Source organism: Schistocerca americana, chromosome 4 (assembly GCF_021461395.2).
Source record: "Schistocerca americana isolate TAMUIC-IGC-003095 chromosome 4, iqSchAmer2.1, whole genome shotgun sequence".
In the NCBI taxonomy this organism is placed as follows: Eukaryota; Metazoa; Arthropoda; class Insecta; order Orthoptera; family Acrididae; genus Schistocerca; species Schistocerca americana.
Genome location: NC_060122.1, coordinates 704,346,298 through 704,366,025, shown reverse-complemented (window position 1 = coordinate 704,366,025; position 19,728 = coordinate 704,346,298). Strand labels below are relative to the sequence as shown.

Sequence of the window (19,728 nt, the reverse complement as noted above, 5' to 3'; positions counted from 1 at the left end):
TCGTGGTCTCGCGGTCGCGTTCTCGCTTCCCGAGGACAGGGTCCCGGGTTCGATTCCCGGCACTGTCAGGGATTTTCACCTGCCTCGAGATGACTGGGTGTTTTTGTTGTCCTCATCATTTCATCATAATTCATGATGGTGACGAGACTGGACTGAGCAGAGGTTGGGAATTTGTACGGGCGCTGATAACCCGCAGTTGAGCGCCCCACAAACCAAACATCATCTCATAGTCATCATCATCATCATCATCATCTAAAGATAGGATATCACAAGAAACTAAATGATAAAGTTATTTTCGCACGATATCACAGCAGAAGTTGTTCGTGCTTTTACTTTGTGCCACCGAAAGTTTTCGCTGGAAATCAAGATTTTAAAGTGAAGTACGATTCGAAGTTCTCTCGTTCTGTTGTTTTTCACGTGGAGAAAGAGTGCTGCATTTAATACACTGGAACATTTCCATGGCTTGAAATGTTATAAAGAGTATTTATTCAGGTCAACAAGCCTATGCTAGATAACATTCAGTTCTTAACAGACGCTGCTCACATTTTTTGAGAATGAAATATGGCTATACTATTTTCGACCCAGGTTGATACCAAACTCGAAAGTAAATACATTGTAGAATTTCACCGATGACATAATTCTCCACTGTTTTGTATAACAGTAGTACCGTCTGCAACCCTGTCACACGTGTGTTGCACCCATGTTATATGAACTATTTCCAGTCAATTATATAATGCACGCTTTTTATGTAAAATAAGGTTCAAATGGCTCTGCTCACTATGGGACTTATCATCTCAGGTCATCAGTCCCCTAGAACTTAGAACTACTTAAACCTAACTAACCTAAGGACATCACACACATCCATGTCCGAGGCAGGATTCGAACCTGCGAACTGTAGCGCCTAGAACCGCTCGGCCACCTCGGCCGGCTGTAAAATAAGGCATCTCGATTGGATAATACATGTTTAACACTTTTGTCAGAATTAGTTATAGGCGTAATAAAAATGAGAATAAATGAAAATGCAAGACTCTGGAAACTTCAAATATTGGCCTGTAAGTTGTACAAGAGAATGTGTGACGTACATGTTTCACATCTAAAAGAGATTTAGAGTAACTTCAATCGTCAGAAGGTCGAGAAAATAAATTAATGACAGGGCAGCAGCGAAAAATGCTGCCTGTGTTGGTGGTTTGAGATCCTTCGTTGCTGTCAAAAGTCACACCCTGGCAGTTTATAGTTTTCGCGAGGATTTCCCTCTTTAAACAGGTATGAGCCGCGTCGCCATAATGGTGGTAGAGAACCGCGAGGCGGCGCCGTAATTAAAGCCGTGTTTAATGACGCGCCGGTCCGCAGCGGAGACCGCCACGTTAGCGCGCAGAGTGGCACCTGCGCCCTTACTCGGCCGGAAACCTATTAAATAATCTTATTAGTGCGGCGGCCGTGGCAGCGGCTGGCTGGAGGCGCGTGCTTTTCCAAGGGGCGCGGATAATTCGGATCGGACGGGCCCGGCTCGCCGCGCGGAAACAAGTGGGCGTGTATTCCGCAGCACTGCTCATTGTGTCGCGCCCGAGGGCGTGTGTGTGTGTGTGTGTGTGTGTGTGTGTGTGTGTATGTGTGTTCGCAGGGCTCTCGATCAAAACAATGGTCTCTCTCCCAGCTTCTCTACCGACCTCGACTTGCTCTGCTCATTTGATGGAAGCGTACTTACTGTTGCTATAGCGTCAATTTATGCTTAGAGACTCACTACGGAATTTGGTACAGAGGCCCTAAAGAAACGTGTTTACATGCCAGTGGTAGTTATGCTCACATCGCATAGGAAAGGGAATGATTTCTGTCCTTGCCCTTATCTGGGTGAGCCAAAATCCCGACAGTAGTGACTGTGACCGAGTGCCGGAATTTCTGCTCACTTGGAGACACGTCGGGGAGAGGGTAGACTATCAGTTAGATACAAAACTTACTCTTTAATAATAAAATCTTGGAGCAAATAGAACATTTTAAATATTTAGGTTGCTACATCAGTTACGAATGCCGGCCCCGGTGGCCGTGCGGTTCTGGCGCTGCAGTCTGGAACCGCGGGACTGCTACGGTCGCAGGTTCGAATCCTGCCTCGGGCATGGGTGTGTGTGATGTGCTTAGGTTAGTTAGGTTTAAGTAGTTCTCAGTTCTAGGGGACTTATGACCTAAGATGTTGAGTCCCATAGTGCTCAGAGCCATTTGAACCATTTGATCTTACGAATGTATAACTATGACGTGGGCCAAAAATTAAACTTATTCCGTATGTGGAACCATCTTAAAATTTGGCAGAATAATGCCAGAAAAAAAACCCAACTGAAATTTTATAAAACAATAGCTTTACCAACGCTCACTTACGAAAGTGAGGTATGGGTAACAAGAAGACGCCGAGAAAGTATATACAGGTTCAAGAAATGAGATTTCTAAGAAAAGTGTCAACCTGCTTAACTGAGTGATAACGTGTTTGCCTACAATGCAGCGGGCCCGGGGTAGATTACCGGCCGGGTTGGAGATCTTTCTCCGCTCATGGACTGGATATTGTGTTGTCATCATCATCTTCATCATCACCATCATCATATCGTCTCATCTCATCAACGACACTCAAATCGCCCGATGTGGCCTCGCCTGAAATAAGACTTGCATCTCGGCTGCCATACATCCCCGAACGGGGCTCCCGCCTATCAGTGCCACGATCATTTCATTTCTAAGAAAAGTAGAAGGAAACACTAGGGAATATCGAAAATGAAATGAAGGTATAAAGAAAGGTTTAGGAAATATAACCGAAACGAAAAATAAAGAAAATAGGAGAAAATGGAAGGAACATGTATATCATATGGGTGCAGAAAGATTCACGGTGAAGGCTCTCAATTATAAACGCAGTATAAGAAAAATGTAGGAAGACCATACAAGTGATGGAGTACCGTAACAAGCAATTTGCCTAACACGTGAAGTGGTGTTGATGGTGATGGTGATGGATGAAGAAGAAGAAGAAGAAGAAGGACATATTCAAACAGAAAAGAAAGACAAAAGAACATTATTAAGGTTTTCTGAAGGAAATTAATTCACGTTACCAGGTCACATGACAGTACGGACTTTTTATAAAAGTTTTACACAGTGTGAACCGGAACTGCGCCAACTAAATTTGCTACATCGTTCAGCGATATTCTCTGAATATTTCGGTATAAGGCTCCCGTGGTCTCCGGTTGTTCGTCAGAAGGTAATAAAGTAATTACTAATTATTCAGTTTCATACCACAGTCACATTTGGTTCTATGAAAATGTCTTCATAACAGCCTGTAATATGCGAACACCAATACGAATAAAACACAAAATAATACAAAACTTTCAGACGATGCAAAAGTGGTATGGTTATCATGGCTGCGGGAACACCTCAGCACCGCATAGTTATGCCACTATTCCATTGTATTCAGAGAAACCATGCACAAGACATGTATCGGCCAACTCTTCGTTGGTAAATCTATCTGTATATTGTTATTTACCGCTGTTATCGTACTACTAACAATGCTGGTCAAACCGACCAGAAATAGACTCGAGCAATCTGAATGGGAGCTTGAGGGTGAAGAGTAAATTGGGCAATACTGTCACAAACAGCACGTTTTACAGAAATTTACTTAGTAAGGTTATTATGAATATAGCATTAGAATTCGTGAAAGCATGGTTCCGTACATTGTGTGTCAATCTCAATAATACATTTGCGTTCACTGTGTAAGATTGTTCCTACAAGCGTTGTCAGAGTTCTTTGTAGACACATTGGATGTTGCCAGTATTCTGCCACTGGACTGGTGTGCAGTTCCTTTACCCTCGCTTAAGCCTTTGTTATAATTCCATTTCAGATGTCTACAAATTGTTATACCTACGTACTTGTATGATTTGTCTGGCTGTAATAATTGTCACTCGTCGATACTGTTGTCGTAGAATTCTGCTTTCCGGCGTTTTGCGAAGCGTACAGTTTTATTTTTCTGTACATTTGAAGTAAGTTTCCAATCTTGCCACCTCTCTGAAATCTAGTCATGATATGACCGAATATCTGCGCAGGTTTGGCAGATAATACGTCATTACACAGGGTGCGGAAAAACAATTTGAACAAAAGTGTAGAGCAGAAATACAGGACCGAACGAAGGAATTTGAGTAGCGGAATTGGGGATGCCAGCGTGAAAACGGTGGTCAAATTCAAGACTTATTACTATATACTTATGTTAATTAAGAGATGGCACGTCTGTGTGCTTTTACCTTTTTAGGGCATGTTAAAACATGACACATAGTCATGTGATTTGTTTTAATTTCCAGTGAAGTACTGCATGCTACGTCAGTTGAATATGACACACGTGCATGTGATGCTTTCAGTTTCTCCTGTTCTTGTCGTGACGATTGATTAGTCCAAACATTTTCTTTACATGTATTTTTGCTGTGAATTACATTTCATTTTGAGGGTAAAGACATACATATTTCACATTTCAATTACGTTCTTACAGCGCCGAAAATATGCAACTGCGATCCTTAGTTCTTATACTCAAATTGATTTGTTTACGTTTTGTTTCTGCCCTCCAGCCGGCCGCGGTGGTCTCGCGGTTCTAGGCGCGCAGTCCGGAACCGTGAGACTGCTACGGTCGCAGGTTCGAATCCTGCCTCGGGCATGGATGTGTGTGATGTCCTTAGGCTAGTTAGGTTTAAGTAGTTCTAAGTTCTAGGGGACTGATGACCACAGCAGTTGAGTCCCATAGTGCTCAGAGCCATTTTTTCTGCCCTACACATTTGGTCGAATTGTTTTCCTGCTCACTGCAGATAACTGTATAATCTGTAGAATCTGAGGTTAGTATAAATAATGCCTGGCAACTGATTAATATACGTGTAGCGTGGGTAGAAGGGTCCCAACACAATTCCCTGAGGCAAATCAGAAGTTATTTCTACTTCTGTTGATGATTCTTCATTCAAGACAACACGCTGCGTCTTCGTTGAAGGAAACCTCAGTCCATTGACAAACGTCATTTGGTACCCCATTTAACGGTATATAAACAGACTCAAGAAACACCTGTTGAGCACAGGCATATGGAATATATGTGTAGATTTTGTCTAGTCGTCAGAGCCCGAGGAGCTCGTCGGCTAGTTGGCAGGATCCAAGAATTAGAAATTTATAAATTTGAGTAATATCCCTGCTGTTCGTCATGTACGACAGCAAAAGTAACCACTCAATGTACACATTTCTGCAAGAGCGCGACGGCTCCTTGACGTTCGTTTCAGTGCGGATTCACTACTATTGTCCGAACTCCTACGGGAATCAACTTGCGAGTTGGCGTTAATGGAAGAGAAACGCTGCAAAGCAGAATGCGATCAAGTTGGAAGTTTGAGTTGGTCAGGAACCGTGTCCGGATGGCCGAAACGATTAAGGCAACCGTTCACGAGAAGCAATAAATCGGGGTTCGCGTCCGGGTCCGGCAGAAATATTCAGTTTTTGTCATTGCATTACCATAGTGCCCTGCGCAGCTGGAAGTCACGAATTCCCACCCATCCCTTTCAATTCTTTCTCCATTCTCTATTCCATATAATCCACGAATCACTTGTGAGCGGGCATGAGCTGACGCGACGTGTTGTTGTTGTGGTTGCAGGCACCCCCTGTTCCCGCTGCTGGCGCTCATCTTCGAGAAGTGCGAGCTGGCGACGTGCACCCCGCGGGAGCCCGGCGTCGCGGGAGGCGACGTCTGCTCCTCCGAGTCCTTCAACGAGGACATCGCCGTCTTCTCCAAGCAGGTGAGTCCCGCCACCACTGAGCGAGGAAAACCCCGCAACTCGGCACCATCTACATGGATACCCTGCAAATCGCACTTACGTGCCTGGCAGAGGGATCGTCGAACCGCCTTCACAATAATTCTCTATTATTCCTGTCTCGAACAGCGCACAGAAAAAATGAGTGAGCTCTGATTACCCCTATTTTATTATGATTATCGTTTCTCCCTATGTAGGTCGGCGTTAATAAAATATTTTCGCATTCAGAGGAGAAAGTTGGGAATTCAAATTTCATGAGAAGATTCCGCCGCAACGAAAAACGCCTACGTTTTAATGATGTCCACCCCAAATCCTGTATCAATTCACTGACACTCTCTCCGCTATTTCGCGAGAATACAAAACGTGCTGCCCTTATTTCAACTTTCTCGATGTACTTCGATAACCCTATTTGGTACAGATCCCACACAGCGGAGCAGTATTCTAAAACAGGACGGACAAGCGTAGTACAGGCAGTTCTGTAGTAAATCTTTCCTGAGTGTCTTGCCGATAAAACGCAGTCTTTTTTTGCTTTTCCCACGACATTTTCTGTGTGTTCTTTCCAGTTTAAATTGTTCATAATTGTAATTTCTAGGCATTTAGTTGAATTTACGGCCTTTAGATTTGACTGTTTTATCGTGTAACCGAAATTTAAGGGATTCCTTTTCGCAATCATGTGGATGACCTTAAACATTTCATTATTTAGGGTAAATTGCCAATTTTTGCACCGTGCTGATACTTTTCTAAATCGTTTTGCAATTTGTTTTGATATTCTAATGAGTTTACTAGACGATAAATAACAGCATCATATGCGAACTACCTAAGACTGCTTTTCAAATTGTGTCCTAAATCATTTATATAGATAATGAAAATCAGAGGATCTATATTTTATAACACTTCCTTGGGGAACGCCAGAGATCACTTACGTTTTAATCTATGACTTTCCGTCGATTACTGCGAACTGTGACCCCTCTGACAGGAAATCGCGAATCCAGTCACATAACTGAGACGACATTCCCCCGCAATTTCACTACAAGCCGCTTGTGTGGTACAGTGCCAAAAGCCTTCTAAAAATCTACTGACAAGTGTATTGAGTAGAGTACACACATGCCGGATGGAATCAACAAAAAAACTACGATACAGTTTATTTAATGAAACTTCCTGAATAGTGACGTCTTTCTACTGAAGCAGAAATAAAAATTCCACTGACATCAGTCGTTTGATCCGTTCAGGCATTTGCTTAAGTAACGCCACATAATTCCAGTTTTACTAACATACAATAGAGCATTGATTACCTCAGTACCGACTGACTGAAGCATCGATTAACCGAAAACGTTCCAGTCGGATTTTTTCAAATTTGCCAACGGTTGTTGTTGGTTTTACCTGCTGACGTTTCAGTCTTCGCTTGGTGCTGTTGAGCTGTTCGTAATGGTGACCAAACAAAAACACGTGTAGTGTGACCGATAACATTAAAATAATAAACCTGTTCATGAGTGTGGATCAAGCTTACCTCGAGAGTATGGAGTTGGAAATGCACCAGCATCGAACACCGACAAGAAAAGTGATACTTTAACAAATTGCGAATGTAGTTACATGGCAGAAAAACGAGAAACCTGGCAGAAATCCAGCTGGCTATGAAGTCAGTTATCTGCGTTATTTGTAAGACGCGTGATACAAAATACATGCAGTATGTCTCACGTAAGAATCGTCAGGCTCATTTCCTCTACTATTTCAGAAGACAGTTGCAATTTCTTTTTGGTATTGTGTAGCCCAAACAAGTAATGGTCATCACATTTTTCATGCGATGCCCATTGTCGACGAAAAGCGCCGGTTTGTTTCCCCTTACAAACAAGATGTTTTTAAATCGGAATTTTACGTACCCATTCGACACAGCGGTCCCAGATAAGTTTAGTGCGATATTTGTTTTAACGATATGTATTAACAGGGACAGTAAATTCGACGAGTTGCCAGTACTGCTCTGGCCCGTGCTGACTCCTACCGCCAGGTATGCAGCGGCACAGAATAGCTGCTGGATTGCTGTTCATTCTTAGTGCTTTACTGTGCGTAGTAATATATATCGATATACCAAATATCGAACTAGGCTAATTTGGGGGTGCTCTGTCAAATGGGCACATAAAATTCCGCTTTAGAAATTATTTTGTTTGTAACTGGAAACAAATCGACCCTTTCCGTCGACAGAGCGTCGCATGAAAAACGTGCTGAGGAAGGTTTGTCTGGGTCGATTCCAGCTAAACAATGCAAAACCGAAAGTGAAAAAAGTCAGCTGAAACATCATAAAATGCGCGTGACGACTCTTAGGAGAGACAATCTTTACGTTTTTCCTGTAGACACCAACACAAAAAGTTTTCGTGACTGTTTGGTTGAGTTATTTTTACACCCTGAAAACGCACCACCCAACAAACAAGTACCCCGTACAGCCACCCCCAATTGTTTCGGACGATCGAAGCTCTACCGTACTATTGACACCGCTGGGACGCAGACTTCTCTACAGATACTTCATGCACAACACGATTACATCCCTTATACTTTTCCCCTCTTGTGTTCTCTAAACTATGAACGGCACAAATGAGACGTAATGCAATCTTTAATGCTCATTAGGAACAAAAAACTTTCTTCATACTTACAGTCGTACTTCTCTTCCACCTCTATGCGACCGAGAGATGAGTCGCAGTATTAGTCTTCCAGAATGAGATTTTCACTCTGCAGCGGAGTGTTCGCTGATATGAAACTTTCTGGTAGATTAAAACTCTGTGCCGGACCGAGACTCGAACTCCCGAGTTCGAGTCTCGGTCCGGCACACAGTTTTAATCTGCCAGAAAGTTTCTGTATTAGTCTCGTTTTAGGAGGGATCGGGGATCAAATCCCCATCCGCCCCTCCTTTGCTTTCCCAAGTTGCTTACGATAAAATGCTGGATGGTGCCTCTTTCCCCCATTCTGAGTTTGATCTCCGCCTCTAATGGGAATGTCTTCGAAGGAACGCTAAACCCCAAACCCTCTCCCTTCTTTCATTCCTACGAGCACGTGCGCCATCTTTGATTTCTCACACGTCATTTACGTTCAGTCATAGCGTTGTACTGTGTATAACAGAAACTTCCAAGCAGCAAACAACCGTAATACACAGAAAAATTCTGTGTGCTACGTGCCTTCATTATGCGTTGACATTTTGCAACTGCCCTTATGCTCCTAAAGCCGAAGCGTCGAAGATACGTGTGCAGACGCCTTTCCCATCGCCTTTACTAAATATCGTAACGGATTTCATAGATACACTGGAGAATCGCATTGCTCGGACCGTAGTGCTCACTCATAACTAATGTGAGAGTGACTAAACTCCACGTATACTATGGATTCAACGAAACCCGAGGCAACAGAATATGCTTCCACAGTACGAAGTTTTCATCGATCGACCGAAATGGAGATAAAATAGACATATATGCTAAATCATGCCTCAGATTATTAAGATCGAGTCCAGAATATAGGCTTTCAGTAGCGTAGTATTTCTGGTACATGGAATGCAGCCGATGTCATTACGAGACTGACGTTTTATGATATTGTAATTAAGAGTCACCTCTACCGTGCGTGGAATCATGTCTAAAAGACGAAACGTAGCGAAATAATTCTCTTACGTAACTTTATTATTAACTTCATACTTGGTATAAAGGTTTTTTTGTCTGATTCCAGGCGGTTTCTTTCATAAATGATCACGCTAAATGAAGCCTTAGCCTTTTATCGACTCGAATCCGCCCTAACGTCTTTTTACGCTATATCATTATGGACGGAATATTTCGCAGTAACAAGCAAAAAATTTTGCATTTCGCTGCCAGCGCTCCTCGCACGACCTCGTTTCTTGCAATGCGGAATAAATTTTTGCTACGCGGAATAAGTTAAGCTTGTGTAGTGCCTTCGTTACGCAGATGTGTACTGGTGGTTGGTAATTGGCCGCTGGTTTGAGTTTCCAGTTAGGTGCTCACGCGCGTCGAGCGGTGCTCAATGATTAAGGCAGCAGCGCTCCGTGTTCGAGCCGCGTAGCCAGCAGGGGCCGAATGCGGACCGGTACAACATTCCAGAAAAGTGCAACTACGGTGTGAGGTATCCCCATTGCAGCACTCTCGTAAACACAGTAACATATCGTATCTGGAAATCTGATCACTTTCCCATATTCTTTACAATATTTCTCATGAACTTTGATTTATTAGACGCAGGGGTTGTGTTAAATACAGTTTTTGTTTCCAAATTTTGAGGCTGTTTTAGTGACGAAATATGGGGGAGAAGAATTTTATTACAACACAAAATTCGTCAGTTTTTTTTTCTGAATACAAACTATAACTGATGATTTTCTTTAGTTTGTTTTCAAAGTAAAAATCTGTATCTGTTTCATATGTTTTGCCAGCTGTAACTGAAAGTTGAATGTGTAGTTGCAATAACATAGCAATATGTACTAATCCTCCTAGGCTTTTTTTGTAACTTTTATTACTAGTTACGTGTGAATAACGAAAGTGTGGCTCAAACAAGGGGAGCGTTACTGGCATCTGAATGGAATTTTTCTTTACAAGAAAATGTCTCTGTTTACTTCCTTAAATAAAAGGTCATTCCGACCGTCCTATAAAAAAACTAATAATACGTTGAAGAATCAGTCTAAAAACCCTTAGGTTTGCTTTAAGAATATTCACGAATGGTCAGCTGATAGTTCTGCGTGTAAGGCTGGCAGTAAGTGAATGAAGTACCTTGCGGAAAACTATAGTTACGAACAGTTGAATATCAAACTGTGTCAACAGTGTGCGTCACCTTAGTATTCCATACATTTATCTCGACGCAGAGTTAATTAGTTCCCTGTGTAACCTGATGGCGACCCATTGTACAAGTCTTCATAGCTACAAACCAATTCCGATGACTTTGTCTCCAAGACGCTAAAAATCTTAACACTCGCGCGGTGATAGATCTGGATGTTAACGAATACGAAATAGTGACGAAAGGCTTCATTTGCCTGTTATTACTCCCAGTCACACATTTAGAAATTATTGGTGGGTATTCAGGAATATTTCTGACAGTAATTAAATACCTTCACTTGGTACACAGTGGCGCTTCGCCATTTTTAGATACTGTATGTTGTATGGAATAGATTTGCAACTGACGAAGAACTGTGCAACGAATGGTGTTACAATGTGTCACTAAGTGTAAATGCATAACCACCTTTTTCACGAATACGACGAACGTTTTAACGAGTTAAGTCATTAATTTCGAAATAATAAGTCACTGACACTCTTTTCTCTCATGTGATGTCCCTGATACCCTGAAGTAGCTCGCTGTACACTTCACGAGCAGTGCAGTTCTGATCTTGTCTCCGTTAGCGCATTCTCATTTTGATGGCGATCTTTCTGCTCCCATGCATTCGAGGAAACGCTCCTGCATTTCTGCCTTCCGCCCTGTGGGGGGAACACCAGGCATCTGATGTTCTTGTACTATCTCCGCAGGCTGAACAAACAACGCCGCGCCATTTATTGTTATGTCTAATTACGCTCTGCATCGCCGAGGCGTACTGTCGATTTTATTAGCAATTCATGAGTCGCTTGTCTTGCGGCTCCAGTTTCTTGCCTCTACTGCAATTGAATAAAATGAGAACAGTGTATTTTCCGATATGGCCGTCACACAGTATGTGGGGAACTATCAGACTCCGAAATACAACTATCTGATCAAAAGTACACTTCTAAGTAATGCGGATTTGACCACCATGTGTCACGCAAGGTGGACCCGCCAGTATAAAAGGAGGCGTGGGGTATTGGCTTGTCAGTAGAAACCGGCCACAGCAGAATAGGTCCGTCAGGAGAGATCAGTGACTTCAAACGCTGTCTAGTCATTGGATGTCACTAGAGTAGTCATTGGATGTCACTAGAGTAAAAATTCAATCAGGAACATTTCGACACTTCTAAACCTGTTCAGGTCGACTGTTGGTCATGTGATAGTTAAATGAAAACACGACGAACAACCGCAGCTACATCGAGACCACTCAGAACTAAGTACTGACGGACCGGGAGCTTAGACTACTGCGGAGGGTCGTTGTAAAAATCGCGCGAAATCTGCGGAAGGAATCTGTAGAGAGTTCAGAGTGCTTCCAGCAGGCCAGCTAACACTATGGCTGTGCATAAGGAATTAAAATGAATGTGCCACAGTAGTGAAGCAGCTCCTCGTAAGTCTCTTACGTGTAGAAGCAGTGCTTAGCAACACTTGAGGTGCTTTAAAGGGCGGCTCCACCGGACAATGGATGACTGGGAACGAGTGATTTGGACTGATGAATCACTGTGTACCCTTTGGCAATATGATGGAGGAGTTTGGGTTTGCTTTAATGCGCTGAGGGAAACACTAAATACAGAAGGTTATGAACACATTTTACAGCATTCTGTACATACGTACAGTAGAGGAAAATTTCAGAGACGACGACCGTCTCTATCAGCAGGACGATGTGCTCTGTCGTGAAGCAGTATCTATGAGGCAATGCTTTGTGGACGGTAACATTCCTGAAACGGACAGGCCTACCCAGACTCACGACCTCAGCCCAGTAGCAAGCCATCATTATGAATTAGAAGGTCGACTTTACTCCGTACCCCAGCGAGTAACATCACAAACTTCTCTGGGTCCGACTCTTGGGCCGGCCGCGGTGACCGAGCGGTTCTAGGCGCTTCAGTCCGGAACCGCGCGACTGCTACGGTCGCAGGTTCGAATCCTGCCTCGGGCATGGATGTGTGTGATGTCCTTAGATTAGTTAGGTTTAAGTAGTTCTAAGTCTAGAGGACTGATGACCTCAGATGATAAGTCCCATAGTCCTCAGAGCCATTTGAACCATTTGACTCTTGGGGAAGAATGGACTGTCTTTCCTATCAGACATTGAGATACCTCCCTGAAAGGATCCGAAGCAGAATTGGAACCGTCATAATGGCTGAGGGCATACTAATGCCCACTAATAGGTGTTCGTATACTTTTGATTAGATAGTGTAGATATTTTTTCGAGTGAATTCAAAGTGAATAAATACGACCGCTCAAGCAATTGTGACACAGTGTATTTTCCACCTTTACTGTATTTTGTGATCAGTTTGTATGCTGCCTTCATATCACTATAATTTGAAAGCTATTAGGCAAAGCACACCTCTAAAGTAGGCTTCGCAAAGATATTTATTCGATTATGCCAATTCTTTTCCGCCGAACATACACTTTTGCTAGGTCCTGCACAATTCATGTCACTCGGCAGTTTCTTTGCAAGGTGCAGATGTTCGGCGCCTAAACACCGCTCGGAGTTTATTTAAAGACGGGACGAGGATATATTTACTTAGACACATCGCTAAACAAAGCTCACAGCGCACTGAGTACACAGTTTGGTATCCATGTGTTACACCCTCTCTACAGACGACTAATAACGCAGGAGGAAACGTAGTAAAAATATCTTGTTGTACTATTAGCTAAATCCTCTAAAAGGAAATAAGCTTCTGATAATGTTTTCCAAGCTTTACTAATTCTTCAATGACATATTTATACGTGACGCAATGTACAATCATTGTGTTACTAGCCTTGCTTGTGCATGGGAATGTAAGATAAACATGTCTGAAACTTTGAAGGCAGGCGGATATTTATAGCTTTTCATTCCTCTCCTCCTTGCAGCGTGTTTTAAACTGCTAAACACTGTTCGCAAGGATCTCTTACAGCACACACTAAATCAAATACACTTTTTTCCCCGTTAAATTAAGAGTATGTGTGTGTGTGTGTGAAATTGATATTAATCAGTATTCTAATTGACAAATAAGCTTGTAACGAATTTTTCGTGTCGTTAGATTTCTACACTAAATAGTAGTATCTAAAACGTCGGTTTCATTCAGGGTTTGGGCATCCTTGTTCATTGTGGCGTAGAAGTTTTGCTGCTAGGATAAATAAATAAATAAATTTGGAATAGCGAGGTATAAATGGTTGTGCATTTTCCCAGAGCTGCTCACCGCGAGGTATCAGTGTCTGCGATCACACAGAGTGCTCTTTCATTTTCCTGTCCACTTTAATTAAGTGGCCCGTGTTTCTTCTTTTGTGCGAGATCAACACACTCTTAACAAGCGGCGGGTGATGAGAGCTTTCGTCAGATGCAGTGATAACGTCTGCTGCGGGAAGACAAAGAGCTGCTCCCGGGTTATAGCTTCAGGGGGGACGACCAGACGCGCCAACTCTAAACTGAGCCGATTCTAGTCTCCTGAAGTGACATTTACGCTCAATCGTTGCCACGCGTGTGCAGCTGCAAATCCGTTAATTTAATACCCCGTTTTTTACCCGATGTGTCAGTTTTCTTCTGGATACTTTCCTCACTTGAAAAAAGGACCATAGTATCTCTGTTGACAAGTATGCTGTTAGATTTCTTTCAATATTTTAGCATCTGAAATAATGAAATTCCATGTCCCGTGCTGTCACCCTTGAGTAGTGAAATACATCTACTAGTCGCTTATTTGCACGTCGTACAGTGAGTTTTCTCGTGATACGTCATGTGCTTTTTAAGACCGTATTTGTTAATGAATATTCAGTGACGCAAATAATACGAATGTGAAGGAGATCGCAGAACTGGCGATGTTACAGTGTTTACGAAGCTTACTTTAATGCTATTTTGTATCTGACAAAAGTTTGTCCATGGAATTTCGTGATTCTTTTGGGTAATATCACAAATCCGTTGTGATATCGAGAATTGTATTATAACGGACAATCTTGTAAATTAATTCCATATTTGAATATCAGCGAGATACAAACAGATAACTACAGATAAAATATTGGAAATAATGCTGCGGTCTGAGGTCATACGACTGTCTAGGAATTCCACTCGTATCAACTATCGGAAATAAAACTTAGTTAATCTTCATTACTACGCTGATGAATTAGCTTTGTAGCTTATCAAATAACGGTCAGAAAATTTTCTTGTCTCCGATAATCATCGGCAGTCTATAGATAGGTGATGGATCGCCTTTCATACTTTCTCCATCTTGCTCATTGAAACTCATGCTTTTAACATTCAGATGAAATCTTTTTTACATTTGGAGTAGAGTATTTGTTTATTTTGAAAATAATAGAAAGCAGTTGTCATTATTCTGCTCCAAATGACTATATTGCTGATTTAGGAGCTTCGAATTCTTCCTCAGTATCTGATGTCGGTTGTAAGTCCGCTGTAATTGAGGAAATTTATCCATCCCAAAATTAGCGATTTTCCAGTACTCTTTCGTTTGCTGCAAATGAAAATTATAGAGCAGGAAATAAAAGTGTGTATCCGTTCGAGAACCGCGTAAATTACGTTTTGTGGGTGTTCTGTTTTAACTCTTTTTATGCTGTAGAGATGGGGAATCAGCATGCTATATAGTTAAATGGTTAAACAGCTGTGCAAAACCACCGAAAACCACACTTCAGCTGGCTAATGTACCGAAACAACTTGTTGACATCTGTGTCTAGCCAGCGAAATCTTTTGTATTTGATAGTCTAGTATCCTTTTAGAACGCTTTATTGCCTTAATTCCATTTTCTTTTTTTTACATAGATAACCAGTCTCGGCCAGTTGAATGGCCATCTTCAGATCTGTAAATGTTTATAACGAAATATATGTCACTACATCTTATCCAAACCAAAAACGTTGTAATACAGACGAGTATATAACCTTTTCGGTAATATAATGCCTTTAAGTAACTAATCTCATGCTTGTGTACAACACTTAAAAAATATAATAATTCACTGAATAGATCAGAAGTCGTCATTAACACTACAGCATTGTGCTATAAGTTCATTATCTACCCTTAACCACACAACATATATATTAGAGATTGTTTAGAGTGCTGAGCACTCTGAAATAGTGAAGGAAAATAAAAGGCGCTGAATCCCATACGTATGATGATCTGGCACTTACTTAGATAATAACCATAGGCAATACAACACGCCATCCTGCGTGACACGGGAACCAGATGAAGTCGTCCCTCTGATGGAAACAGGCGAACTAACTGCGGAAGGCCACTTAGACCTGAAGCCGTAGATTTTGTTATCAGATAGTAGTATAGTAGTAAGTTACACCACTATATATTCCGTTACAAATTAAATAAAATACACCAGTTACCTTAAAACTATTAGTAGCCATTAGACTACATGTCAAACATAACAGTATGTAATAGAACATGCTGGAACTTGTCAAAAGCGTTTATTTAATTGTGCGCTGGGTAACAGAAACTATTTGAATATTCACCGAATGGAACTTCTTAGGCTCAAGGGAATTCTAACTCGAACGGTTGCCGCAAAATTCCAACGACGGCCTTTCCCTATGTAATACTACGCGACCAAATCGAATTTTTGTTGGATTCGTCCGGGAAAACCATGAGTAGACTTGATTGTGTTGGAAAGAAGGGAGGGGTAGGACTGTGGTGTTAATTGAGTGTAGAAATGCGAAAGCCGTTTTAGGTTGTGGGGTTGGGTTGGGTTGGGTTGGGTTGTTTTTGGGAAGGAGACCAGACAGCGAGGTCATCGGTCTCAATGGATTAGGGAAGGACGGGGAAGGAAGTCGGCCGTGCCCTTTGAAAGGAATTTGCCTGGAGCGATTTAGGGAAATCACGCAAAACCTAAATCAGGATGGCCGGACGCGGGATTGAACCGTCGTCCTCCCGAATGCGAGTCCAGTGTCTAACCACTGCGCCACCTCGCTCGGTTTTTAGGTTGTGTGTCAGTTTCAATAGCTCTTTACTCGTCGCTCTCCTGCTAGCCTCTATAGCAGGACTGGGACTTTCGAGCAGCACATGTGACAAGCCGGTGTCCCGGTGGAGGGTTCCCGCAGGAAGCGCTGTTCCCGGACGAGGTGAGCGGCGGTGAAGGGGGGCGGCAGCGGGGGCGGGTGCGGAATAAGGGCCTCCTTGTGTGCCGGCACGCAGGGCAAACACCGCGCCGGCGCGCAGTATATTAGGGCGCGCGATAACACCTCCTTCTTCTTCAGCTTTAACGAAATGACGATACGCGGCTACCAGAAGATAAGGGCTCGGCCTCCGGTTCCCACATTACAGCAGGGGGCGGCCACGCTACGCACTCCGCCGCCTCTTTCTGCACGACCCTTAGTCTCGCTGCCGTTTCGGTGCTTCTGCCTGCCCAGGCGCGTGTCACGTTGAAAATAGAGCCGATCACCATGTAATGGTAGATGTCGCATGTGGTGAAAAATACTTTGTCGTCAGTCTTTTTACTACTTTGATGCTAAACTGTATCCCTTTCCTTCCACCGTGCAAATCTTTAAAACACTGAAAATCCACTACAGTTAACGTCCTCGATATTTGTTTACATAACACAACTTTGCCCTTCTACAGCACCCTCCAGTGTCGCGTGACTTCTGGATGGCGTTCCAAAGCCCCCGACCTGTCTCTTTGGTATCGACTTATAGTCTTTCTCATCCATTCTTCGAAGCAACTCTTCAATTATTTCGTTTAATGCCCATTTAATTTTTCATATTGGCCGCCACTAATCAAATATTTCCAGCTTCCTCGCCATTTTTTCGACATATTGCGTTCCACTTCGATGGAACAGTAGATCTAGAAGAAATATTTAGGACACGTCTTCAGTTTTGTGTGAACCTTTGATAACAACATAGTTGCTTTGCTCACTTTTGGGGAATATATGTGTATTACTACTGCTTCAACCATCTTCTGTACCTTCCTGCCTATGTAGGAGGCTTTTTTTATTTTTCAATATATTCGTCCCGATTTCGATATGCCTAAAATCGCTATTCCACTTCGCAACACCTTTCATACTGGTTTACAAGCAAGTTTTTTAAGAGTCTGAGCTGCTTCGTCTCTTTCTGAGACAGGCTGTTTCATTAGACACTGGAAATATTTATGGTGTAACTGCATGGGTAGTACCGCCGATATGTTAGACATCTTAGGAAATTATTAGTTTTCTTTGGCTATAAAATGAAGAATGTAAGTACTATTTTATGTCTGCTTTTTAAAGCAATATTTTGTAGCTGTGTTTATGTACGCCAGGTTGTGTAAACAATAAAATGGTTAAACGAATAGGTGTTAATGAATCTTTATATTACTGCTGACATACAACAAACACGACGATTTCATTGCAGATGTCAAAGTAACTGAAATTTTTTCAGATAATTACGTGTAATAAAGCTGATGTTTACATTTAACTATATTTTCAGTTACGTACATATTGGAGAGGAGTGCGCAATTTTCTCCCCCAACAGAAACATTTGATTATCTTTCGACCGGATAGTCAAATATACCTTCCTGTCAAACGTCACGGAAAGGGAAACTTTCGGACTAGCGCAACGGCGATGTAAGAAAACGCACCTTATTTTGTCTCTATGTGTCTGGAAAAATATTTTGCACTTACACGACAAAATAATTTTACTTTGGTCTCTTTTCTTAGAAATTGTGGCGGTGGATTAGCTACGAGAAGCAACAGTTAGGAAGTCACTCGGGCTGTGATCTAGACTCACAGCATTGGAAAACCAAACAATGTTTCCTTTTACCATGTGCAGACACTAGTCTGAGAAGTTTTCATTTGGCCATTGTTGGGACTAGCTTGGTTACTTGAGTTTAGTAGTATTACTTCTGAGAAAAACGTGATCTGCTTTTACTGCTTTGTGAAGTTCGTGCGTTGATTAGTTTCCCAAGTCTAGTCTGGCGATAGTTAGAGATTGAGGCTGCTGACAGGTGCACAAGGAAATGATCAACTAATCAAACGAGAATCAGCCAGATGCATCGGACATGAGACATGACGATTAACGGCCTTAATCCTGAGCTTTGCGACAGATAACCATGATCGAAAAGTAGCTTAACTCGGGAGCGGCAAACAGGTGTTTTGTTAAGTCGCATGTGGAACGTCACTTATCACTTCTTTCGCCTCTGACAATGTTTGTTGATGTGGACAAACGCCGAATTGCGCCGTCGTTCGGAATCCACGTTAAACTGCAGGTTCCCTGTAACTGGCTGCGTAAGTCAGTTCAAAGTTCGGAGGAAGGCAACGGCATACCACCTCCTTCTACAGTACTACACACACGCACACACACACGCACACGCACGCACACACGCACACGCACGCACACACACACACACACACACACACACACACACACACACACACACACACACACACACACACACGTTCAAAACAATTTTCGGGGGTTGACGACTGCTTTACTATGAGGGGAATAAGGTATTCAGGAGATAAATATTTTAATAACTGGACTTCAGGATGACGTCACATATGCAACAACGCTTTTCTGCTGCATTATTCGTAATTCCGTTCTCTTATAACGAACACTGAGTTCATATGTTAGTCTCTTTTTACATACAATATCTGAACGGTAGATTTTTTATTTGTTCTCCGACATCTGAGACCAGTCACATTTAAATTCTGATGAGAAAGTATGTAACATTCATAAGAAAAATGGGCAAGCTAGAAAAACCATTTGCATAGTAATTCTCAACAAATCGAGTCCGCTTCGATTGTTTAATCGCTGGATACCCTTCCGTAGATTTTTATTGAATTACGTTTCGAAATTCTTGCAATATATCATTGGTACTGACTGGTGTTAGTCCGCCTTACATTTGGTGGTGAGAAAAAAAGTTGTAGAAACTATGACCGCAACAATTTGTGAAGTGAAATCAGTTTGCCGTTAGTGACCAGTTAGGAGCGAAACTGTGCGGCATGTAACAAAAAGAACACGGCAAGTGCGTGGAGTCCTAAAAAAAAAGGCGGGTCGTTACGTGGGCTGTTACACGGTACTTAAAATGTTACTGGTGGAAGATGAGCGCTCGTGCCCGATATTTTTCCGGAGGTAATGGCCGCTGTCGTATATGTTAAGACGTTTGGACCTGATGTTAGTATCGTTTACCGGTCTGGAAATCGAATCAGACTGCTGCAATAAATCGTACAGCCAGTCAAGC

At 42.4% G+C, this 19,728-nt stretch overlaps 1 protein-coding gene across 5 annotated transcripts in view; it reads left to right on the top strand.

Annotated features, from left to right (window-relative positions):
• LOC124613880 (homeobox protein homothorax) overlaps positions 1–19,728 on the top strand; it is a 998,899-nt gene that overhangs the window by 37,561 nt on the left and 941,610 nt on the right. For all 5 annotated transcript variants that reach the window (XM_047142615.1, XM_047142617.1, XM_047142614.1 and 2 more), the window contains exon 3: positions 5,633–5,774. In XM_047142615.1, the coding sequence (XP_046998571.1) occupies positions 5,633–5,774 (142 nt within the window). The remainder of the gene's footprint in view (positions 1–5,632; positions 5,775–19,728) is intronic.